Source organism: Anguilla rostrata, chromosome 5 (assembly GCF_018555375.3).
Source record: "Anguilla rostrata isolate EN2019 chromosome 5, ASM1855537v3, whole genome shotgun sequence".
In the NCBI taxonomy this organism is placed as follows: Eukaryota; Metazoa; Chordata; class Actinopteri; order Anguilliformes; family Anguillidae; genus Anguilla; species Anguilla rostrata.
In genome coordinates, this window is record NC_057937.1 from 15,328,897 (window position 1) to 15,354,629 (window position 25,733).

Here is a 25,733-nt window from a genome sequence, read left to right on the forward strand (position 1 = left end):
GTTTCTGCTGGAGTAATTGGTTCAGCAAAGCTCCACTTTTCTGCTTGGGGGTGAATTTGTGGCCTTGGATTTAATACGCGGTCAAACTAATCTGAACATTATGGATTCCTATGACACGTCCTTCACCGAAAGGATTTGTAATTAAAACGGGCTGAGGCCAGCAGGCCTGTGGAATAATGCGCGGTGTCCTTCACCGCCGTAGTCAAAATAATAAGAGAATAATGTGAGATAGGGGAGTTATCCGCTGTTCCTTTATGCCACAGCGTTCCGATCGAGCGCAACCCCCCTTTCCTCATGTAGCTGTCCCATTGGTGCAGAGGCCTTTGTTGTCATGGGCAACTTGGTAATTAGTGCATTTGGGGAGGTGCCAGGTGCCCTCAACAGCTTAGACACCATTGAACAAATCGCTGCTCCTTAATTGATGGCCGGCCCATTACGGGGGCCTTTTGAATCACCGATAGCTCGTTCCGGCGATGTTATTGGTCCGTTCTGCTTCGGGACTCCATCAAAAGAGTGACAAATGGGAAGAACAACAGCATGCGATGCATCTTAAACAGTTTGCACTTTAAAGCAGGGCTGTTTTTCTTCTTGTCCTGTTACTGGGCTGAGTACCCCCTCCTGTGGCCAGAATAGGTTACTGCAGTCAGGGACGGAGGGAATTTTATTGCCTGCTCTGAGAATTTCCTGCAAAACAAGTGGGTAACCAAAGGATTTCAAAGTATTTCAAATAATTGTTTGACCCAAGTCTGTGTGAGTTGTGCATGCGTGACTAAGCTGACCAGAACAAAGCAGCAGCTCATTGCTGAATGTGTCAGAGCCGTATGGAATATGAGTAATGCAAGGACGTGAACAGATTCAGTGCTGACAGACTTCTCATTCCACAGTGTGCTTGTTTCACCACTGTGAGAGTCTGCATCTAATCAGCTGCAGTAGGAGACCCTTCTTTACAGGGGCGGCAGCATAGTATAATCGGTAAGGCACTGGTCTTGTAGCCTAAAGGACACAGGTTCGATTCCCGGGTAGGACACCGTCGTTGTACCCTTCAGCAAGGTGCTTAACCTGCATTACTTCAGTATATATCCAGCAGTATAAATGGATCCAATGTAAATGATGTGTGAGTCACTCTGGATAAGAGTGTCTGCTAAATGCCTGTAATGTAACAATTTTAACATGGCAGTGAGGCTTTTTTATTTCCTGAAGGTAAAAGAAGTAGTTCTTTTATTATTGGTGCTGTAAATACTGTGGATGTGAACTTATTTTGTGCTGTTGTCAAAGCTTTTGATGAAACCTCACCCCATGGGTGTATTACAGTACCAATTTCACATATCAGTCATCCTTTACCCGTGTAAAGGCACTTCAGTTGTATTTTTATGTCTCTCACTCTCTCCCCTACACACTCTGCTTTCTTCATTCTAACATTCAAGCATTTCTTTTTTCATTCAGTTCTTTTTTTTTTTTTTTACTCTCAAGCACCCCTCCCCCAGATATCAAGAGAACATATTTCTTTCATTAGGCAGCGTAGGATACAGTACCTTTCTGCAGTGACCTTGTTTGCAGTGAAATTAATCATCTTTGTCCCTCTCCACCAACCCGTTCCTTAATCACCCTGTTTCTTTCACACACCATATCCCATGGTAAATGTGTGGGCATAGGGTAACAGGCATCCTGGATGTACAGTGACAGAATAGATCTGAACACAGAGAAACCGGAGCCCTTGTGACCTGCTGTAGCGTTAGCAAATGTCCCCCAGGCATACCTAGATCTCAATAAAAAATAAAAAATTAACATGAAAGCCTGCCAAAAAAAAGAAGAGAAAAAATGAAATTGCGGGAAGGCCAAGTGGAGAGGGTGGAGGGAAAGATGGTGCTGGTTCAAATGTTTCATCTACGTGTTCTTTTCCAGTTTCTTATTTGTGGCCTATTTTGGACTTTAATATTATTTTATATCCACTGCCCTCAGTGGCTTTCAGTTCTGTTTTCTTTTTGGAGGGAAAGAAAATTAACACTGGCAGCAACTTATTTGGAGCAATATGTCTTTATAAACTGCACCACTTTCTATGTTGTGATGGTTGAACGACGTTATGATCACACATTTGGAAACTGTCAGGTCTTTAGTTATCGCTTGCTCTGGGAGTTTGTTGGGGTGACGACCGTAAAAACCAGCACAGCCAATCACAGGTTGTGATTGGTTAAATTTCTCATCTTCCTCAGTCGACGGGCAAACGTACAGACAGTTGCTCCTCGTTAGCAGCAAAGGAGGAAAGCAATTAAAAAGCAGTTTGCCGCCGGAAGATGCGGGAGCATTAGCCGTATAGCACAGCGTTATTTATCTTTCCACGGCACCTTCTCTTCCTCCTCCGCGGTGCCGAAGACAGCAGGTTACAGCGCGAGCGCATCCAAATTCACCGGGCAGATGCAAGAGGCGGGCAACAAGAATACATTAAATTCCAGGCGCGAGTTTGTTCAGTGTTTTTAATCAATCGCATTTTAGGTAGCAGTGCCACTTCAACAGAACAGATAGCAAAATGTCATGTAGCAAAATTATCTCGTAGGAAATTGGAACATTTTTATTTTAATTTTATGAAAGATATTTTTTAAATGTTAATTAAAGGCAAGGCAAACCGTTTTGTTTCGCCGGAGCACGTTTTTACATGCTTTGCATAAACAGCTGGTGTTGACACGAAAGGGCCGGAGTCGCCAGACCCCTCCCTCTCCCCTTCCCATTAATACCCCTTCAGCGTTTCACCCAACACTGAACATTGACCCTCCCATTAGTCCCGGAGCAGTGCTAGCATACAGTGTACATGCACTCCATGATCCAATCAAACGAAAGAAGTAAAGTAACATATCAGGTTCAAGTAAAAACGTGTAAAAATATGGCAATCAAATTACTCTCTACAAAACATTACATTAAGTTTAAATACCCTCCCCCTTATGAAAAAATGAATATTCTCTCCCCAAATATTGAATAATAACCATAAAGATCTGCATAGCATTTCCAGTTTTTTTAAACCTTTAATGTGCATTTAGTGAAGGGCACTTAAGTAAGGCTTAATCGGAGTATCGCAACCCGAGAACTGTTTGATCCACACAACTGTCACCAGGGAGATTGTGTCTTTTTCACTGGTAAAACTAGCTTGTGAGACATTTGTGTGAAGCTATTATGGCTTCCAGCAGATTAACTGAAGGTTGTTAGGTCCATCACATGTGCTTTCATGAACAGTAGCTGGTAAAGGTTGTGAATAACCCTAACAGTAACAGTATACCCCCCTTGTATTATTCTCTTTGGAGTCAAGATGTATAATTACCATTCAAATGAATATTTTAGGATACATGTCTGGATGATTTTTTTTCTCACCGTAGCCAAATTCTCTGAAACTTGGAATGTATAAGGATGTAACTGAGAGGCAGATATGCCTTCCAAATATTTTATGTGAAACACATTATTTCGGCCGAAACTGCCAGTTAGGAACAAATTCTGGGATTGGGCTTAATGTGCAAACCAGTTTGTTGGCAACATCAATGCAATGACATCGCTTAGACTTGACAGTAAATGACATTCAAGTTGGTGAGCAAGAAAGATAAATGCAGATCACTAGCTTTGAAAGAAAAAAATAAGAATGAACTAAAGGATTGTTTCTCTTTCCTCTTTCTTGTTTCTTTTTCTTTCTTTTTTTTTTTGACCTGGCCAATTTTCCAGTTTTCCAATTTTCCTCTTCAACTTTTGAGAGATGCAAATATTTTTCAAAGACTGTGGGAACTCCTCTGCGATGCTCGTTCTCTGCTCCTTGTTGTGGAACTACAATGTGCAGAAGCCAGCGGCCCCTCGGAGTTCAGTAGAGTTTAATGTTCTTGTGCTTTTCAGTCGTGAACGAATCTTGTCATGGCCTCAGCTGGAAACCACTGTACTGCTGTACTGTACAATGACTGTAGGCTGTTCTTTTTTAGTCAATAGCATGCTGCTATCTTGTAAAACATCCTGTGGACATACAGTAACCAGCATGAATAACCTTGTGTGGGAGATGGAACTGACCGACGCCATATTGCATCCGATATCCAGAATTTTCCACTCAGAGTCCAGCAGCCCCTGGGCGACGTGTGCATGGTGCATGTAGGTCACATGCTGGATTCTTTATACACAGCCATTTGTACAGTATAAGGCCTCAAAATGAGGGTCAGTCGGAACACATGGTGCCCATCACTAGAGAAGCTGAGCTCTGCTGGGCTTTGTGTATGAGGGCAAAAAGGTCCACAGATGTGCTCCTTTATATGGTCAGATGAAGGCATTATGTACCACATTGCTTGACATCCTGTGCTCTGTTTCTCCTCCAGTCTTTGGTCAGTGAGCCTCTGGCTCAGTATCATATCCTGATCTGGTGCATTATTAACTGGTACAGGATTTCCCGAGACAGCCCACAACTAGGTCATGCTCTCTGGAGTGGCTAATCAAGTCCTCGTCAGAGCGCTTGCAAAAAATAAAAAACAACGACGTTTTCGACCAATCCTGACGCAGCAGCCCAAGCCAGTCTGGCTAACTGGGAAATTTGGGAAGAAGTGTGCTTGTATACGACATGTTATGTCATATCAAGTCCTGCCGTGCGAGGAAGGAATGGTCACAGCAGTTATGAAAACATACTTCCTGAACAACCCTAAGCAAAATCTCAGGAAAAAGGGCATAGATCCATTAACGCGAGGTATCTCATTTATCAGGTAGTACCAGGAGGAGATAAAAAATGTTTACTTCAGTAAGTGCCTCAAATGTGTAAAATATTGCAGTAAGGGCTACTCTGTTGTGTGCGAGAAGATTGAGCAGCGTTATTGCAGATGGTGAGAAGGCTACTCCTCCATTGGTGTGTGAGATAAGATGGAGTGTTCCTGTGAAATGGCCGCCAGTTCTTTGAGGAATTCAGAGAATAGAACCGTGGCCAGGACCATGTTCCTGTCCTCGGGCGCCAGCTTTGGATTGGCTGCTGGGTTTTTGGGGAGCCTCTCGGGAATGAGTTGATTTCTGACAACCTCTGCGTTTGAAGGCCAGTCTCCATTCTCCACCCCATGGGAGTCCAGAAGCGGATCTGAAAGAAGATTGGACAGACAGGTGAGCTAAAAAAAAGAAATGCTGCCTTTCAGCACAGCACTGATCGGTTTGGCAAGGCCTGCTCAATCCTGTTCCTGGCGATCTACAGCCCTGTAGGTTTTCATTCCAACTCTAAAAAGGCACACACCATTCAACAGCCAGAGATATCATTGAGCTGCCAATTAGTAGACTCAGTTGTGCCAAATCAGGGTTGAAATGAAATCCTACAGGACGGTAGATCTCCAGGAACAAGACTGAGCAGCTCTGATTCAGGCATTTAGAAGCCAGAGCAACTTCTACAGTCTACATTCCTTTTTACGTACAAATCTGTCGCTAGACAAAGATAAATAATACCACAGAGCCCAGTGTATACCCCCACATCTCAACCTCTGCCCATATAATATACTCAGTGGAGACCTGAGCCCAGAGAACAACTCTCAGATAAGATGGCAGGAACAGCAGTGGGCCTTTTTCCTCAACACACAATCGCATTCACTACCAAGCCAGGTGAAGGAGGATCTTCCATGACTATTAAACTGACACTGGACAGAAAAGCAATGGTGAGAAGCAGTGCTGGACCATGAGACTGAAATGGTGAGGAATATAATCTCACTTTTTGACTACTCTAAACCCATTTTATTTCACTAGATTATTCCCTATTAACTATTTGGGAAATTCTCTAGGCAATATCTGACCCCTGTTAGGTAATTCCATTTTATATAATTGTATCTCATGGAAGTAGTCTGCAATATTGGTGGATTTAAACGATAAGATGGAGCTCAATTCAGCAAAATCTATTCAATTATCCGAAGAAAAAAAAAACACTTAAAGTGCTTATTATCTTCGCCTTGCAGCTTGGATCTTTGAGTGTACAGATCAAGCAAATCAAATAGAAAATGACTGAATTTGCATGTGATTGTACAAACTACAATTTGCATCTAAACCAGCCTTTGCAGTCTCAATATACACTGGTTGGCACAAAGAGTGAAGCACAAATGCTGCAAAATTTAGTGAATTTTTTTAATCTGAGCCAGAAAATTTGAGACTTTAATTTGTTACCTTTTAACTTTGACAAATTATACAGCTATTCAAACAACATTATTTACTAGCATAATAACAAGTTGGGAATAGTGACCATAAACATCTTTTAGCCTTCAAGCAAACAGCCTTTACTGGGCCCTGTTTCATGTAGCAGGATTACTGAGTTAGCTAGATAACTGAGCTCAGTAAAACCCGAAACAGCTCTTTTTACTTCAGTCCATGTTCCAGGTGTAGAGCATTCCGGGTTTTACTCAGTGCTGTAATCCTGCTTTGTGAAACAGGGCCCTGGTTGTGAGTAAAGCTCTGGCCCCACGCTGTATCTCACCGCGGGCCATCTGGACCGTCTCTCTGGACAGCAGGCAGTGCTGTGCCTCCGTGAGCAGCTCTGGGAAGTCCTTCCTCGCCGAGACGTTCCGCTCGATCTGATTCTTCACCGACGCCAGTACCTGATGACAAAACACAGAGTTTATCAGAAGAAACTGCAGGGAGACTACCCACACTAGTTGGATCGCTGCATTCAGATATTTGGCTGCCGCACACATTTTGGTGGGATTTATGTTTAACTGCTGTCAGTAGCCTTCTGGTTCCCCCTAATGACCTGCCTCCCAGTCGTATACGCTATGAGGACCTAATGAGACAATCACGGATGTCATAAATGAAGTAAAAATTAATTGAGACATAACGAAAAGTGTAACAGCCTCATAAGCACAGTCTCACCTGACAATGAATCCATCTCCTGTGATAAAGGACGGAACAGTTATTGCAATAACCTTTAAATGTTTTAATGATATCTGTTTGACTGGCACATCTACTATAATTAACTGAACGCTCAGGAAAATGTTGCTGAGGGCACATTTTTCTATTGCGGCAATTAAAAAAAAAACATTTGATTGAGCCGCAATGTATATTCACACTTTTATTAAATCACTTATCCTCGATTTGCCACGTGGGGCAGTAGCATACAGTTCCACAAGTTTATAAATAATTGTCCAAAGGCCTTGACAGGAAGCTCATTTCCATTCCTGATGACAGATAGTAACATGCTCAGGTAGGCCTGCGATCAATAAAGTTACCTCTGAGAGATTTGGCACACCCAGGGACAACACTGAGGCATTAAGTGTTTTAAAAATGAAGTTTCTGTGATTGCCGTTGTGCATTACTGTGGGTTCCCGTTTTAAAAAAAATAAATATACTTTTTCAAGCGGCTTCCTCTTGAATATTAAATTTTTCCTTCAAACAATTGGCTCACTTGATTCAATTTACTTGTTTACCTGTTTCCTGTTCAATTATGCATGAATATGCCACAAAAGCGCTGCTTTGTAATGCTCGCTAGGGAATTGTTTACTGCCTGTAAAGAATTCTGCTTTGCCTTCACGTTTGTAGCGCAGCTTATGCCCGTATGGAATTATGTTCACAACTGATAGTTTATTCGTTGTTTCATGACTCTCCCAGGAGTTGTACAGTTTACAGCAATAATGAGTAAACAAACGTCAGGGTTTTCAGCCTTAATGGTTACAAATCAGTGGCAGAGGGAGAGACAGAGTGAGAGAAAGAGAGACAGAGTGAGAGAGAGCGAGAGAGAGAAATATAGTGAGAGAGGAGAGCAAGGACAGCATGTGCAATACTACTGCATGCTTCAATCCTGTTGGATAGCACCTCACAAAACAAATGACTCAGCCTGGAAAAGTTGATAGTTTGGGGAAAACAGAATCACACACCAGTGCTGTACTTAGTAGAGGGGACAGTGAGTGTGAATCTCACACAGTTCTGTACCTGGTAGAGGGGACAGTGAGTGTGAATCACACAGTTCTGTACCTGGTAGAGGGGACAGTGAGTGTAAATCACACAGTTCTGTACCTGGTAGAGGGGACAGTGAGTGTGAATCACACACAGTGCTGTACCTAGTAGAGGGGACAGTGAGTGTTTATCACACAGTGCAGTATCTGGTAGAGGGGACAGTGAGTGTAAATCACACAGTTCTGTACCTGGTAGAGGGGACAGTGAGTATGAATCACACACAGTTCTGTACCTGGTAGAGGGGACAGTGAGTGAATCACACAGTGCTGTACCTGGTAGAGGGGACAGTGAGTGTAAATCACACAGTTCTGTACCTGGTAGAGGGGATCAACCTGTGATAGCACTCACAAACAATGCTACCTGGAAGGGACAGTGAGGAGAATCACACCAGTGCTGTACCTGGTAGAGGACACAGTGAGTGTGAATCTCACACAGTGCAGTATCTGGTAGAGGACACAGTGAGTGTGAATCACACAGTTCTGTACCTGGTAGAGGGGACAGTGAGTGTGAATCACACACAGTTCTGTACCTGGTAGAGGGGACAGTGAGTGTGAATCACACACAGTTCTGTACCTGGTAGAGGGAGCGCACGCTGGGCTGGAAGACCATGTTGGTGTTGAGCAGGAAGGAGCGTAGCAGAGGCTGGGGATAGGAAGCCATCTGGGCCAGGATGTCAGTCAGGAGAAGGTTTATGTGGAGGGAGTTCTGCAGCATGTTCTCCAGCCGCGACAGCAGCACACTAATGAATGGCCCTGTGGAGCAGGAGGCCAGCATTAGCCTCAGCATCATCACCAGCGTCAATGAATTCTACAATCAATCAATCAACCAATCAATCAATCAATCAACCAATCAAATTTTATTTATAAAGCACAGCGGGTGCAACTCAATGTGCTGTACATAAAAAGACAAGCTTTACAGGCTTTACCAACATACTGTATAACAGTCTTCTTCAAGTCCAGCCAAAGCATCATGAGTATATTCATATTATTGTTGTTATTATCATAATTATATCATTTACATTCGATTCTGCAGGCTTTAATGAAAACATGAAAATCGTTGGCAAAGCAATATAATAATAACAAAAGGTATATGTTAACAGCGGGGCCAGCCCTACAAATGCGAATGTCTGTGACTGAGTGAGTGAGTGATGAAGTTACACCATTTGTCGGCCGGATAGGTCCAGCCATATACTAGGTTTTAACCTGGTCTTGTTATTAGTTGTAGCAGTGCTGTATTTTAATTCAATTCTTCAGTCTTTACTGACATGGCAATGTACCAAAGTCAAATATTGCCAAAGCAATAACATTATGCACAACGCCATTATAAAGAAATATTTGGCAGTGAGAGGGGGGAGAGTACTGGCTCACCTGTGAAGGGAACCTCATGGACTCTGGTTCCCCCAGGGCCTTTTGGCCCAAGGGGCGAGGGGACTTTCTCTGTCTCCAGAATGTCAGCTGTGAAGGAGGAGAAATCCACCTCGTCCTCGTCCACAGGGGTGATGGGACTCCGGAACTCCGCCCCCGCTTTCACGGGACTCCCCGAATCCGCCCCCAGCGTCCGGATCAGCTCCTCATATTGGGCCACCAGGTCGTCCTGGGCGCCCTGGTCCGGCTTTGCCCCGTCACTGCTGCCCTCCGCCCCGCCTAGCCCCTCCGCTGCGATTGGCTGCGGGGCGGGGCTCAGGCCGTTGCTGATTGGTGGCTGGGGCTCCTCCTGAGGTCCCTCCTGCACAGCGGGGGCGGAGTCTGGGCCGGGTGACGTTGCCTCCACCTCCGTCCTCCCCTCCTTCGCCTGAGGGTCGTTGGCTGCACTCTTGGCGTCCTTCTGCGCTACGAGGTCGTACACCATGGCGTCGTCCTGGAAGTCGGACTCCTCGATGTAGGAGCCCTTGATGAGCAAGGTGGCGTTCCTCCTCATCTCCTGGATGTGTGGGGGGGGCTCGGTCGGTACAGGGGGCTGGCCGTTGCCTCCCTCAGCTCCGTCACTTTTGTCGGGGGACAGGGCGGTGTCGTAGCTGTTGTCCCACTCAAGCTCCAGCTGATTGGGCCGTTCCCCAGCGGGGCCCAGGTCCACGGACTGGCGAGGCTGCTGCGGGCCCCTGGGCTGCGGGCGAACCGGCCGGGACTTCCCGGGGTCCTCCCCGGGAACGCTGGGGTGGTACTCCTCCGGGGGAGGGTCCTCGCCGTCGTAGGGGGCTGACCACACCCGGCACGCCCGGATGCTGCAGGTTATCCTGCGACGGGCGTCGCACAGGTAGTGCACATAGCTGATGTCCATGACAACCTCTGACCCCATGACACGAGAGTGCTCGGCTCCACCCCCTTCTGACAGAGACCCATCCATTTCTGAAATACAGACAAGAGGTGACCTTACCTAATTGAGTGATGTGAAAAAAGAAAGTATACCCCTCTATATCCAATAAAAAGTATTCATTTCTACGGTTCTACATACTAGGACATAACTAACCCTAGTCCAGTCCTCACGAGTCCTAACTGTAGATATATCTAACCTCCAGAGGTCAGTTGGTTTATTTTTTGTTGAAAAAATAATGACCAAGTAAAATTTGTTATACGTTATTTGTCACATGGGGCAAGATTTATCGACTGTAAAGCAGCTGCCTTCTTAAAATATACAGATATCACATTATAATGTCACTAGTAGGGGGTACTAATAATAGCTTAATTTATATATTCTGACAGTGCGCAGATGTTGGCCTGGACATGGGCAGAATTTATGAATGCATTTTCCCCTCCTCAGTGATCAAAGGGCCAAGAGTCTGTCTAATACTCTGGAGGGCTACATTAGGCCCCAAGGCCGGCAGTTGAATAGGCCTGCTCTAGGGTTCAGGCAACATGAAGCCTGTTACAAAGGAATGCCTTTGAACATTAATCACCATCTTTATCCGCAGATTTATTTAAAAACAGAAATTCTAACAGTCGGAATTAGCATATTTTCATGAATAAATCTCTGCATAAAAGACCTAAATAAACATCCATTCAACTGTCCAGATGGCAATTATGCATATCATTCTAAAATTAGAAAATGCATTCATTGTGTGATATTGCAATGCTATAATGGTAAAATATGCCTGTGTGAATCACATTTAACCAGTACTGCAGTTTTAACAGCATAACCGATGTGGCAGATCTGAGATGACCATAATGTTTCCATTGCAGTGGCTTGCATGGGTGGCTTACTGGTGAGCAGGTGGGTGGGAATTGAATAATTAAAAGCGCCACTCAATGTTGAGATGTGGCGCTTTTAATTATTCAATTGTGGCTGTGTTATGGCAAAGTTTGCACCATGGACTGCAACTTTGTGATTCGTCAGATTTCTGCACTCATACATTCTAATAAATCAATAAGTAGCCTATTTTATTATAAATATCACAACTGGGTGTCTCATTGTGGTTCCAGTGCCTTTGGTTTTCCATCTCTCCAGTGATATATCCCTAAAAATCATTTGCAAAATCAGTTACAAGAACAAAATGATGTTTGATGCCATGGCAAAATTTTCTCAAAGCAGTAATTTGATCTTACATGTGAGAGAGCCCACAAGCTCCCATGTGACCAAATGCATTTTCCTGCGCCACGTCCAAATCAGCGACACTTGCATACTAATGAGTTTATAAGTATATAAGTTTTATATAACTAGTACACTCAATAGAAGGCAAGTGCACTGATTCAGACACAGCCCTGTTCTTTCCCAGGGCCCCTACCCTTGTTTCCTGGGTGTGACCTGTCCGTGCCCTTTGACCAGACGATGTAATCCAGCTGCTGTCTGAGGGGAGGCGGCCTGGGCTCCATGGAACAGCAGGAGGGCGTGAGAGACAGGAGCTTGGCTGCAGAGACGGAGTAGCAGTCCCTCTCTCGCACCACCCAGCGCTGACTCAGCATCATGTGATTGCAGGGAATCAGGTACCTGGTGAAGCAGAGCAGCCAATCGTGTTAGGGTGGGGGAGGGGGCTGTGGGAGAGGAAAGGGGTGGGGTTTACAGGTCACAGACAGGCAGTGTCAGTGCTGAGGTGTCAATCAATATTTCCCTCATCACTTACTAATGTGTGTACCTGTGCTCCATGATAAATAATGCCAAAATATTTTCAATTAAAATTTCAATTCACGTGTTTTGACTATTGCAGTATTTAATGATGACACAATGTGAGGAAATGCGGGACTAGTATAGTTGAGGTACATTAGACTGAGCTCAAGTGGTATCAAACATTAACTACTTTCTTTATGTCCGGTACCAAAAAAGTGGAGCTGTCACGCTCTCTGTAAACCCTGTTGTACTAACCCTGAGGAGAATGAGGAAGTAGGTACCTTAGGATTAGCTGCAGCATGACGTCTTCACAGTGTAAACCAATCAGAGTATGGAACAGTGCCAGGGATACGGTGCCCAGCTGGAACAACACCAAGTCAAAGGTCAATATGAGAGCTTCATGGGAACAGTGAATAAGGCTAAAGTGTGGCCTTTACTCAAAGTAATAGTTTACATAAACAATAATTGTAACCTGGAATGTCAGAACAGCAATTAAAAAATCCATGAAATGCTTTCCCTTTCATTTTTATTGTATTTCATTGATGCTTCTACTACTGGAAGCTTAAAAAGACAGTGGGCCTCATTCACGAAACATGCGTACGATCATATCTGATCGTAAACTGTGTGTAAGAACGTTTCCACAAACAATGTGGCATTCATTTCTTATCTGTATTTATTCAAAGCTGTTTCCTTATGCTAATCACATGAACAGGATTGTGCATAAAATTTAGTCAGCATTCTCTTACACCTGGGATATGCATAAAAGATCTGCACGTGTCATGAATCCCATATTGTTTTTTAATAGGAACATTTTTAAGAACAAAAGTAAGGATAATTTAAGAAAAGTTTTGTGAATGAGGCCCAATATCTTTTGTAGTTGTGGTTGCCTAGACATCTTACTCAACACAACCTGCACCCAAAACATGCCCAGGTACGATTCAACCATGTATCACAATTACAATGAGAGTGGGTGTGACTATACTGGTGGTACAAAATGTCGCATTCGAGAAGATTATTCCAGGAAGGGACATGACTATCTAGAAGATATATTGTAAATGTCGAAACTGTTTACCAGAGCATTCGTGGGCAGATTGGATTTGCCATTAAAAATTGATTTTAGGGTGAAGTTCCCCATTTTTGTTCCTCTTTACCTACTGCTGGTGAATGAAGCATTACAGCCTGTGATAGGCAGACAACATAAACGTTTTTCAAGCCGAAAGAACCAGCAGTTAAGAGCAGTCGGAAATGTCCGTCTGCATGAAATGTCAGCTGACTAACAGGATGTTTTGGGATAGCCTCTCGGAGTCTTCCTGTTTTAGCAGCAGATAGCATTGGGCGTGGCATCCTGTTGTCTACAGCAGTGGTTCTCAAACTCGGTCCTGGGGGGCCACTGTGGATGCTCGTTTTCATTCCAACCACAACTGCAATCCCAGCATTTTAACAAGCTGTTCATTTTTCTTAATTAGGTGCTTTTCGTGTTTTAGAGCTGGGGTCCCCTGTCATATCCAGAAATGGCCAGTGTGGGTGCACACACCTGATTCTACTAATCAACCACTAGAGTCTTTGCTAAGCAACTTGATTAGTAGAATCAGGCGTGTGCACCCACACTGGCCGATTATGCAATGAGAGAATTCCTACAGCAGCATTTGAAAGGAAAGGATCACTGGGGCCTCCATGCCACAGGCAAAAAAAAGGCACATTCCAGCAAAATGGTGTTTGCTACAGCACCCCCCCACTACTGCCTTGCAACTTTCTCCTGACTTTTTGTGAGTTCAGTTACAGTCCCCGGTGATTGCTATTCTACTCGGGCAGAGCAACCGACAAACCAGCTGTGAATCTGCTGGCTTGCTAGGATTTTGTGTACGCTCATGTAATGTGAAAATTGCTGTTACCTTAATTACATTTTGGAAGGGGGACTTGCAGGTTTGTCAAAAATGAGTTTCTGTTTTATTAATTGATAACTGTTTTCTGACAGAGCTGGAATGGTGGCAGGTGCTTGCAGCGCTTAAGAATCCAACAACACTTTAAGGAGCATTTGAGGCACTTTAAGCCACACATGAAGGGAAAGTAGTTGAGCATGAAATGTTTTTATCAATGGTCACATTTTGGTGTTGACAGTCCTGAAGCATTAAAATGGATGATGCAATGTACACATTGGCAACTGAAAAACCTCTCTTATCAGCCTCTTTGACTAATTGGATCATGACAGCAATTTGCCATGACAACCATTTCCTTTTTTTTAACATTGACAGCTTACATAATTAGAAATAATTCCCTAAGGATAGAATATTTATCTTCCAAGCTAATTTAAAGTAAAGTTTACTTCTGTGTGTGATTTCAGCATACAGGCTATGACTATGGCAGGGACTTGCAAGAAATGAATAGTGTAGTTTTGTTCACCAGTACTGCAGTGTATAATACAATGTCAATCAAACAGTTTCTCCCCAATGATGTCCAGGCTGGACACTGACAATATCCTGCCAATTTCTCTTTCAGCCGTACATGCCTCAGGGATATAACTATATTTGTAGAAGGGCTGTATTATCAATGTTTGAGCAACTGTGTGATTTGGAAATTCATTATGTGAGCAAAGTAAAGGGTGCAGACAACATTATAAGGTTTCCATAACCAAGAAAATAAATGCACCACCCAGAACAGGAGAGAAAACACTTAATTTCCCGCAATAAAGTCATTTTACTTAACGACACATCTGTGTATGTTAGAGGCTATGCGAGCACATGGGCGGGGCTAACCTGGAAGGGCGTGTTGATGCGGCTGACAAGCGTGTCCAGGATGTGCACCTTCTCGTACTGGTGCATCAGGATGAAGCTGAGGAAGGTCTGCAGCAGGGCGGGCTCGGTCACGTTGCGCAGGAACAGGTCCAGGTACGCCGTGGTGGTCATCACCTCCTCCAACGTCAGCTGAGAACAACAGGGGTTCAGGCTTGTACACTGTAGCACAGAGATCTATGACTCCAGTCTGTCCTGGAGCCATGTCTGCTGGTTTTTTTGCCATGTTTCAAGAACACACAAGCTTTATGTATGTCTTTGATTGGCCTGTTTTACAAGGCATTCCATTGGCTGTTGTTTCAAATGAAACCACAAAAGCCTGCAGATACTGTGATACCTGCTGTAGGATCTTTTCCTGGTTCAGCAAGCACTAATATGTAACTGCCAACTGGGTGAGGCATGGCAGCCATTTTGATTTAGAACTTTCAATGCACACACCTTACATCAGCTCATATGGGAGTTGTTTGCTTAGCGGATTTAACTTTGCGGTGTCACCAGGGGAACTCCCTATTGATTTGCAGAATATGCAACGGGAGCTTTAATGATCACAGTCAGGCCCTTTCTCCGGTTTTACTGTTTTCAGTAGATCATTGATACAATGGACACGATGAATGATTGGCAAAGACGTGCAATAAAATTTTGACTCAATGTATCCGGTTGCCATTGATTATGTGCTTTGATTTGATTCATATTTGAGAGATCAAAGGCCTGCTAGAAAACACTCCTGGGTGTGAGGAGGCGACTCACTTTGTGTAGAGCAGGGGCGAGGACGGGCACTAGGAAGCCATTGTAGATGTACCCGACCAGCTGGTCTCTGATGGTAGGATGAGCTACCTAAGGAAAGAGTCAGACTTTATAAAATACAAAATATGTGGTATGATCAGTTGCCTACTCGTTGTAATCAGTTAAAGGATCTTTTGGATTGTGAGAAGTATTTTGATTTGTCCCTTCTTTACATGTTAGTGATTGACAGCATATAATCTATGACAATTATAGTATTTGCAAGGCACAGGCATTGTAAATAGTTTTCAACAATCTTGATTGTACCCAAAACATCAAGTCTGTGATGTGGCAAGACAGACGTGCATGTTTGTTTAAAAAATACAAGAAGGATCCTGCAGGATCTTGGTGGCTTTTATGTGATTTTTTAGTTCAGGAATATGTTGAAGGGTGCTAATGGACTGTGCTTGGTTTACCGGCGTTGGCAGCCTCACCTGGATGACAGCATTGCAGAACTCCAGGGAGTTGAGGAACTGGACGAGGGTGGGCACCTGCTGCCATTCTTCCCTCTGCAGGCAGTGCCAGTCCTCGCTCTGCACCTCCAGCCGGGTGGGCAGGGAGGAGTACAGGCCACTGAGCCCCGTCGCCAGCACCTGGGAAACAACAAAACATGCTCACAGCGCCGCCTAGAGGCTCCTCGGCTCACTACAGGTAGATTCAGTCAAGGGTCCATACAGGGACTGCAGATGTTATTTAGCAAGCATGATGCTGATGTGTCAGAAAGCATTTTTGAACAATAATAATGAGATTAATTTTTTATTTATAGATCTCCTAAAGGATTTGCTAAGTGAATATGTACAAGTATGGCTGATGAAAATGCTGGGAAATTCATATTGAAAAACGCAGGAACCTAATCAGATCCACAGACACAGTCTATTCACCGTGGCAACCATAGGCCAGCCCTTAATGTCAACATTCCACCAGCCATTTAAATAATTTCTGTTTGTCTGTAACACAGCCCATAAATCAGATCTGGGTCAAATATGTATTTGTTTTGGATTCAAATACTTCTCTACGCTTTACTCATCTTGTCTGGTGTATTGGAGCCAATTAAATACTCTCAAAAAGTGCAAACCCTGCCTTCTGGTCATACTGGCAGGCTTAATTACACCAGACTAGATCAACAGAGCACAGGAAATTATTTGAATCCAAAACAAATACGTGACCCAGGTCTGCCATAAATACAGGTGGAGTATTTCTTATTGGGCCAAGGTAATAAACTTTCCCAAGGCTCAAAATGCCTGAGAGAGTTAACCTTCACAGCTTAATTAACGATTAGCCACAAAACTGCTGTGAAATTTATTTCCCCATTTTTTAAGAGCGGTTTAGTACATTGTCCTTGCACTGTGCTCGGACTTTAATGAGGCATTGTAATCTGGATTTATTCAAATGACATGACTCTAAACAACTTTACCAGCTTAAAAAAACCATGTGAAATAAATGCAGACATTGGGGATTATGCCTTATAGCCACTGTTTCATGTACAATACAAATTAGATTAGGAAAAACAACTAATTTGACAACTGTCCCAATACTTTTGCATATGGCACATGTACACAAAAATGTGCACACATAAAGTACTTTGAAGCACATGCACACTGCAGTTCCTTTATGAAAGGAAAATGCTCACCAAAAATGGTTTGAACATCATTTTGAGCTGAAAAACCTTCATTTATAATGCAAAAGAAGAACCAACTGGTATTTCAGTAAGACATGAGCTGCTTTCAAATTAAATAATCACCAAGTTGACACATGCTGTGGAAGCCTAGACAAAGAAAAAGGAATATATGAGGGGAGGAATGAAAAAAGAGAGGGGGGAAGTAGAGGAAGACAGAAATGAAATGACAGCAGTGGAGAGAGAATAGAAGAGGAGCTAGAAGGCTGGACAGAGAACAAGAGACATACTGTAAGAGGGGAGGAGATAAGGAAAGAGAGGGGGAAGTAGAAGGAACACAGGAAGGAATGACAGCAGAAGAGATAGAGATAGAGAGAGAGCCATACATGTAAGTGTGCATGTCCTAACATCAAAAAGAGAAGACCTGTTCTCCACAGATGCTATATTTGAACTATACATTCTCCAGACAGCTCAAGTGTGAGGAGAGAGAGCGTGCGGCTCACCGGGCAGAAGTAGGTGTTCTGGGCGATGTGCTCGGCCACGGTGCGGTTCTCGGCCGACAGGGACATGATGAGGAGCAGGGCGTCGCGGGCCTGCTGCCCCACCCGGCCCTCGCGGTGGATGAAGGGGATGAGCAGGGAGAAGATGAGGAAGTTGGCGGCGCCCTGGTCCTCGCTGGTGTGGAAGAAGAGCTCCAGGACCGAGGGGTCCTTGGCCAGGATGGAGCAGAGCTGGTTGAGCAGAAGCACCAGCTCGGCCTCCACGGCGGGGGCCCCGGCCCCGGCGCAGGAGCCCAGCAGCATCATGAGGGGTCGCAGGATGGGCTTGTGGTGCAGGAGGGGCTGCCGGGACTGGCCCACCAGCATCTCATACACCTTGAGCTGCTCAACCTTCATGTCGTCGGTGAACTCCCGCCTCAGGCTCCAGAGGAAGAGCTGCTCCATCACGTTCTCCGTCACCACGAACTCCAGGATGGGACCCATGGCGCCCTCCTGCCCGCTGTCCTCCTCCATCAGGAGGAAGAGCATGTGCTCCACGTAGTTCTGCACCGCGCTGGCCTCGTCCCCAGGGATGGGCCCGAAACGCAGCCCCGCCCCCGCGGTACCGCCGCCGAGTAGGCCGCCGCCCAGCAGCCCACCGCCGCCGGTCCGCAGGGGGTCATGCTTCTCAAGAATCTTCGCCACCTTGGAGGAGGGGAGAGAGACACATCATGACATCATGGAGAGAGCGAGGAACAGTGAGAGAGAGAGAGAGAGAGAGAGAGAGAGAGAGAGAGAGAGAGAGAGAGAGAGAGAGAGAGAGAGAGAGAGAGAGAGAGAGAGAGAGAGAGAGAGAGAGAAAAACATGGATGTCAGAGTGGGTATGTTCTAACATCAAAAAAAGAAGGCTTGGTCTCCAAAGATATTATGCTTAGTGTGTCAACACATATGTCTCTATATGAACAACTACACAATTCAAGTGTATGTGTTTCTTTGAGTTATGTCTTGTTCAAATATTTTAAATGACAACAGTGATGCTTTCGTATCTTTCGTACCCAGTCCATGTCACTGGGAATTAATTTATTCATTTTTCCATTTCCCTTGTTTCATCTTTACGCTCAGATAAAATGTCCTCTTTGTAGACACTGGGTATCTGGTTCCCTTTCTTAATTCCCTCCACAGCTCAGTGTCTCGGGCTGGCCTGTCGTCATGGTAATGGAGTCCACAGAGAGACAGGTAAACAGGCTGTGCACACAGGTGACTGATTTGGGTATGATAACGATGTGTACATGTACAAAAACCAAGGTTGTATTTCCACCTTTATGTTCTCTGTTTCTACAACATGACTATGTATCAGACATATATATATATAAGTATATATTCTGAGTTTCTCCGCCATGTTTGCCTGCAGACTGCCATGCATAACATGAAAGTCAGCTCCTTTCACATATTACACCAAACATTTAATGCACTCCTCTCAGATTTATTTTTTCATTACTCTAATTTTGGCATGTTACCAAAGCCCAGCATTCAGTTCAGGCTTAAGCTTCACTGTCTGGTGCCAAAACAGAGTGTGTGTGTGTGTGTGCGCGTGTGTGTGTATATGTGTGCGTGCGTGTGTGTGCGTGTCCAGCTTTCAGCTCCATGAGGAGAAGACCTCAAATGGCACTGGCTCTAATGTTTTATGCAGTAATCACCCAATATGAGAGCAGCACTGTCTGCCAAATTTTACAAGGGGAAGAGAGGACAAGTGCAGACGGCTGGCAGGGCCGACGGCTCAAGCGATCACCAACAAATGACCGCTAAGAGCTCAGCCATCTGAGTAGGGCTGGGGGACCTTACCTGAGCCCAGTGGTTCTTAAACACAATCATGCATGTTTCTGGATCCACCCCTTTCAGATTCAGGGACGGCGCATCATCGTTTCCGCTGGCAACCATGGAGGCCATCATCCTGACTGCTGGTTGGCTAGACCATGGTGGGAGGGGACAATCCTCTCTGGGTTGCTATTGGTCACAGTTCACACAGGGGCATGTCTGAATGTCGGCGACCTGTGGGCACACAAGAAGAGACATCTGGTAAATACTACAGCTATATACTAGTAGAATCGTCAGCAGTACCTGCCCAGAAAAACAGTCTGATTATTCTATCAGTTACACCTTACAGTCTTGTTCAAGTAGAGGAGTTATAAAGGCACTGATACACTTGGCACACCTGTTCCATGTTGCACATAGATGTACTTTTGTAGTTTGTTTAATTGAATGTTTAATTCGAATCCACCAAAATGCACATTCAACTTAAGCTTAAGAAAAAAACTTAAGTTTAAGAAAACAGGTAGTGTAGAATCCATCTGGAAATTGTCTTTTGCTTTAGAGCTACAAGCCATTAAAAAATGCTAATTTTATTTAGACTTTAGAGTACACTATATCTGGCTGCATTACAACCTGGAAATAACAACTCTCATGATACCTTAAATGGGTAAGTGTATTTTTGCCTCAAGCCATGCAATGCAGTTATCATGACTTGTGGAAAATGTGCATTTTATCTTCTAATTGATATGCAACGACAGGATTTGTTGAAAAACACACATTTCTCACATCTATCCATGGCACTGGCAATTTGGGATTTAATTTGGCTCGTTTGCAGGTAATACAGCAGATAGGAGTACAATAATGGCGGTTGTTTGCGGTGCTTGTTTAAAGTACATTCCCCTGATTGTTCACATAGTATAAATAGTCATACTCTTTCATGCCCTTTTAGAAACACTGCTCAGACCTCATGTGCAAAGGCTTTGGTCCAAGAACAGACACACAGTGTAACGTACATTTATTATCAATTAAATAAGATACATGAACACATAATAGGTCAGTGACAGCTGTAGCACAGCACAGGAAGTCAACACCGCACTGTGACTCATCTGTGTTAGAGAAGAATAGAAATAGAGGTGGGGCCCTCTTCACCTCTCTCTCTATTCTTCACCAGAGGGCCAAAATAAGAGCCAAAAATACTCCACAAAAAAGATTGACCAAGAAAGCACACATTACCGACGACACAAGACTACATGCAGCAGCTTCATCAAAAAAAAAAACACTGATTCACTTCCTACAAAAGCTTTATAAAGGAAATCAGATGATTCCTTTATAAAAGAAATCAGTGATCCAATCCACACAAGAAGTTAATCAGGAAAATGTTGATTCATTCCCCTGCAAGAGCTTCATCAGGAAATACTGGTTTGGTTCCCTCAAAAGCTTCATCAGGGAAACCCAGATTCACTGCACAGACTTTGCCAGCTTGTGGAAAGTGGCAGGTCTGGTATATATAAAGCACAGGGGAAACATGTAGTCCCTCACCATTCCCAGACGTCCGTTACTCAAGGGACAGAATATGGGGTCCTGTGTCATCATACAGTACATGCTGATGTCACTGGTCATGGTCTTTATGTTAAATGAGAAAAATCTGCCAAATTTTGAGTTTCTGCATGCATACAGCATACATTCATTTAGTTACATTAAAACTACTGTATTTCTAATTCATATTACACTCCATTCGTAAGTCACATATTCAATTCTGTTTGCATCCTAAAGTTTTTAGGACTATACTGCATTACGTCAGACCTTGCTTCGAAGGAAAGTTCATATTCAGTTGATACTGATATTTCAGTTTTAGCGTATGTGTTTGATTGGCCCAGACAGGATTGATGTGCGATGAAGGACATTTCTGACTACCAGTCAACTCTACACTGGCTGGCATAGGGCATAGCATATATCTGCCATTATAAAACCGGAAAGTCATCAGAATCTTCCAAATATTGAAAATATATCCTTCATCTCACAAAAACTGCCTGGGCCAAACATAAAACTGAAGTCAGCAACAGATTCTGTATAAATCCAGTTGGCCTTTACTTTCCAATGATCATTGATTTTCACAATGCTCATTAAAAAAAGAACTTGCACCTTCATTTTGTCCACCCTTGAGGCTGAGACAATAACAAAATGCTTACATCATCAGTTGAGTACCAGATATTTCATGGCTCTGAAATATGTATCATTTAATGTAATGGACACATAAAACAATTGCTAACTTTTCTTTCTTTTTTACAATGCCAATGTATTACACACACTTCAGGACAACTGAACTGAAAATCACTGCAGCTGCACATACTGTAAAGGCATCCAATAAGAATTTGACCTCTTGTCCCTTCCCTCACATGAGTAACATCTCTCTACCAATCACAGGCATCCCCTTCATGTTGCAAGAGCAGACACTACTCACACACTGAAGTCCACAAAAGAAAAAAAGGAAATGTCTCGGGAGTCAAAAAGAAACATTTGTTTCACTCGCATCTGTTTTTGGTTTAGAAACCGCACGCTCTGACGACTGCGAGAATGCTCGGGTTAGGTTAAAATTCCTACCTCTGCGGGACCTTAGCCACTGTTCAGTCTCAGTTTCCAGGCAGTGTTTCACCCAGTCAGTTAGAATCGCCTTCCTCTACAGACCCAGCTTCCAGAGGCCGAGCCCCTGTCGAGAGAAACGCAACCACGGTGAGGCCATTTAGCGAAACGCCGGTAATACGGTCCGAGCGTATGTCGCACTCGCTGTCTCTGACAGAACACTCTGTACGCCCTCCTTCTCAGAGGGGTGACAGAGCAGAGCTCTGGGGTGTGCTGCAGAAGTATTTTGGAGAGGAAATGAATGCATGGGGCCAGGGGACATGATTAAGAGGGTCAGAATGCTCCAGGCTGGCTGAATAGACTCTACGCAGAACACAGCCAAACACAGAGCTGGGATACTGTGCCCACTCTACGCAGTACACAGCCAAAGACAGAGCTGGGATACTGTGCCACATACACTAGCTATGTCACACAGCCAAACACAGAGCCTGTGTTGATACTGTGCACCATATCAGACAGAGCTACAGACATAGTAAGACAAGCTGAACTAGCCACACTGACGCGAAACAGTGAAACAGTGACAGCCCACAGCAAGTCACAACGTTGCAAGACAGGAGAAGAGAATCTCTCTGAATGAATGTGTGCCTCAAACTGTAAATCCAAAAATCTCAGCTGAGCTTTATTCCACTGCAAACTAAATACTCTAACAGTATAACGTCTATAAGTCTGTGTAGAAAATGAGCACTCAAAACTATACTCTCACAATATACCTTCTAGCAATTATTGCAGTAAAATCATCCCTCACAGAAACATTTAATGAAAATGTTATTGAAATTCTGTGGAAAGGGAGTAGTTCCATCAGAGAACCAGGGCAATGATTCTTACACATGATAAGTGCTCAGTATTCCCACAATGCAACAGTGCACAGAAAAGGAAATTGATCAGGAGATATACTGGTTAAGCGCCTTCTTCAAACTGCCAGTTTTTCCAAGTCATCATTCAGATTACCACAGTATGTGCTTTATATAAACATCATCACTGACTCAGGATATTAACGCTAACCTCACATGACCATGAACTTGCAAAAGTGCCCAGCTTTCTCAGAGTCACAACAACAACATAATGCATCATTGATTACGATTACACTCCAGGTTACATGGTAAACATACACCTCTTACTTGCTAGAAAAACTTCCAAAATGAAGCATTTAAATTGACTAATTGTTCTACCTCACAAAATTAATTAATGTGGTAATAGGGTAGGAGGAGAAGGTTGGATCTCAGTTATACAGGAAATGACCAATTAATGACACTCTCTTTAAAAACACATTACCATGAATAAATGTAATAGAGCATGTCTAACAGATCATCTGCTCCAGTGTTCTCCCATTTACTGTAACTTACTGCAGCCCAAAATCCATGCAATCCATGCAGAAACATGTGCTTTTTCTGTCAATTTGGACAGCAACACACACACATACTAACAAGAGGCTTCACCGCTTAGGTATAAAACTCACATCAAATACAATCATCCTAGAGTACAGAGAGGTGTGAAAGATCCCCTTCAAGGCAAATTAACTGAAAACCTACTGGAGAAAAGATGCTCTACTTCCTCAAAATAGACCACAGCAATGCTCAGTAAGTAGGGCGTGCACTGCGTGGAGACCGTTTCTCCTGAGAGACCAGCGGCAGGGCTCTCAAAAAGTACACTTTTTCATCCCTTCATCTGAGGTGACAACGGGACCAAAATCGATCCATCCCTTATGCCTCTTTTAATCAATAGTATCATATTGTCATCGCAGTAATGATACTTGATAAGATAGACATAAGATACTGAGATAAACATAAATTAGTACACTCAATATTATGTTTGAGCATGAGAACGTTAGGCAGTCAGACATAAAAGTGTCTGTTTCAACAGGTGTGTGTGTGTTTATATGCACGTGTGTCCATTCCGATCTGTGTACATGTGGTCTTCATAAATGGAGGAAAATACTCTCAAGTGCAGAGTATTTAATCTATCGCAGTTCAGTAGAACCTTTAGCCCTCAATCCTTGTTATTGCATAAAATATTCATCTGACAGTTGATTTTTGTTGCTTGTGTCATCACCCAAACAGATATATTGATTTATGTCAAGAAAATGGATTGTGATGAATAAGGTGCACTCTGTTTGGTTTAATAAGCAAGCCCTTTAACTTATCAATCTGTCTCCTAGGCTGAGATGCCAGTTCTTTGATGAACCAGCGGGCATGGCAACACAGGGGGAAGGCCTTCTATGTGAGTTTGGCCATGAGAGGGCACACGTCTCAAACAAATGGCTCTGCCCAATGTGGAGAGTTAACAGGAAGAAATCCCCACTCCCTCACTGACACCATCACAACAGCATTACATCATGGAGAGAGGGGGCCTGGCTCATCTTGCAGTACCTTTATCAAAGAGCAGAACAGTGGTGGGTGGGGAGCAAACCCCCAGGGGAAATACAGAGAAAAGGATCCCTTTAGAAGATGAAAGGGTGAAAAGATACAGGCCTGAAGGATGTGTTTGTCAGAAGAGATACAAAAAACTGCTTTGAGAGAAGAGCAAACACAGTATTAGCTTTTTTATTAGGCTGGTACCTCCCCAGGAATGTCACACCCTTGGGCGAGGCCAACATAACCCAGAGTTTACCAGGCTTGCCTCTGTAAGGAAGACAGAGCTTGTGGGAGCCAGATATAAATGCCTACAATTCCCAGAATTCTACTCTGCACACAAAGTACACATACCATTCTATTTTCACAACATGCCAGGGTTGATAATATTCCGTTGTTCAAATACAGGACAAACAGTGAGCATGTGAATGCTAGGGGGAGGCACTATGTATAAATTCACTATATGTACTATTGGTTTTTCAGTCATCTGCTTTGTTTTTCAAAGTGTGTCATAGTAATGTATTACTACAAACCATTTATGATTGTTGGTTGTTATCCAGGATTGTTGACAACCCTTCTGCTCACACACTACAATATTCCATGCAGGGCTCAGCATTAACATATATACACATATTATACACTGTACACACTACAAGCAGTGTTGCACACCGACACACATACATAACTACAAGCAGTGCTCTACACCCACAGTACGCATACCACATGCAAAGTATACATTCCCTCTGCGCACACCACAATTCTCATACTGATGACACACACCACATGGCATACTAATTGGACATATCAGTGTTCCACAGTCTCTGCACACATACCACACAAACATGGCAAGGCATGTTTGAATATGAACAGCACAGGCCTCATTTTCTTCTCTTGTATGAGTTATGGCTAGTTCTTTAGCACAGCTCTGGAGCAGGGTCTCGGAGGTCTAACCATTTTTCCTCCACAGAGAATCAGAGGCAGCATGTGGGTCACCATGGTGATGGGGTCATGCACTGGCCATTAAAGTGCCAGCAGCCCCTGAAATATATCCAGGTGCAGCAAGAGGAGACCAGATAACCTTGGCCATTTATAGGCGAGAACGACTCTGACATTTACAACAAAATCAAAGCCGCACATGACCGCAGACAACACCTATTCTTGCCCACCGGTTCTATCGATGACAAACAGCTGTTTCTCCTGGCCTCTGCCTGGGAAATATACTGGGTAGGCCTACACCACTGCAAGGCATAACCTCAGAGGAACTAGTGATAATGTTCCTTCAGCCATTTCCTAAGCCTTTTCTGTGGTATCAGGAGGCCTTGCA

At 43.9% G+C, this 25,733-nt stretch overlaps 1 protein-coding gene and 1 long non-coding RNA gene across 2 annotated transcripts; one reads left to right on the forward strand and one right to left on the reverse strand.

Annotated features, from left to right (window-relative positions):
- Positions 1-2,457: 2,457 nt before the first annotated feature.
- Positions 2,458-19,587, reverse strand: fhip1aa (FHF complex subunit HOOK interacting protein 1Aa). The gene is made up of 11 exons (XM_064335320.1): positions 19,455-19,587; positions 17,637-18,317; positions 15,953-16,111; positions 15,486-15,572; positions 14,703-14,870; positions 12,227-12,310; positions 11,630-11,828; positions 9,279-10,256; positions 8,485-8,663; positions 6,440-6,560; positions 2,458-5,071 (listed from the first exon to the last, which is right to left on the reverse strand). The coding sequence occupies exons 1-11, from the start codon at positions 19,560-19,562 to the stop codon at positions 4,836-4,838; spliced, it is 3,000 nt and encodes a 999-aa protein (XP_064191390.1). The 5' UTR covers positions 19,563-19,587; the 3' UTR covers positions 2,458-4,835.
- Positions 18,791-24,656, forward strand: LOC135254807 (uncharacterized). Its single transcript, XR_010329967.1, has 3 exons — positions 18,791-18,848; positions 19,512-19,688; positions 24,217-24,656. It is a non-coding gene; the product is annotated as an uncharacterized LOC135254807 (long non-coding RNA).
- The last annotated feature ends 1,077 nt before the right edge of the window (positions 24,657-25,733 follow it).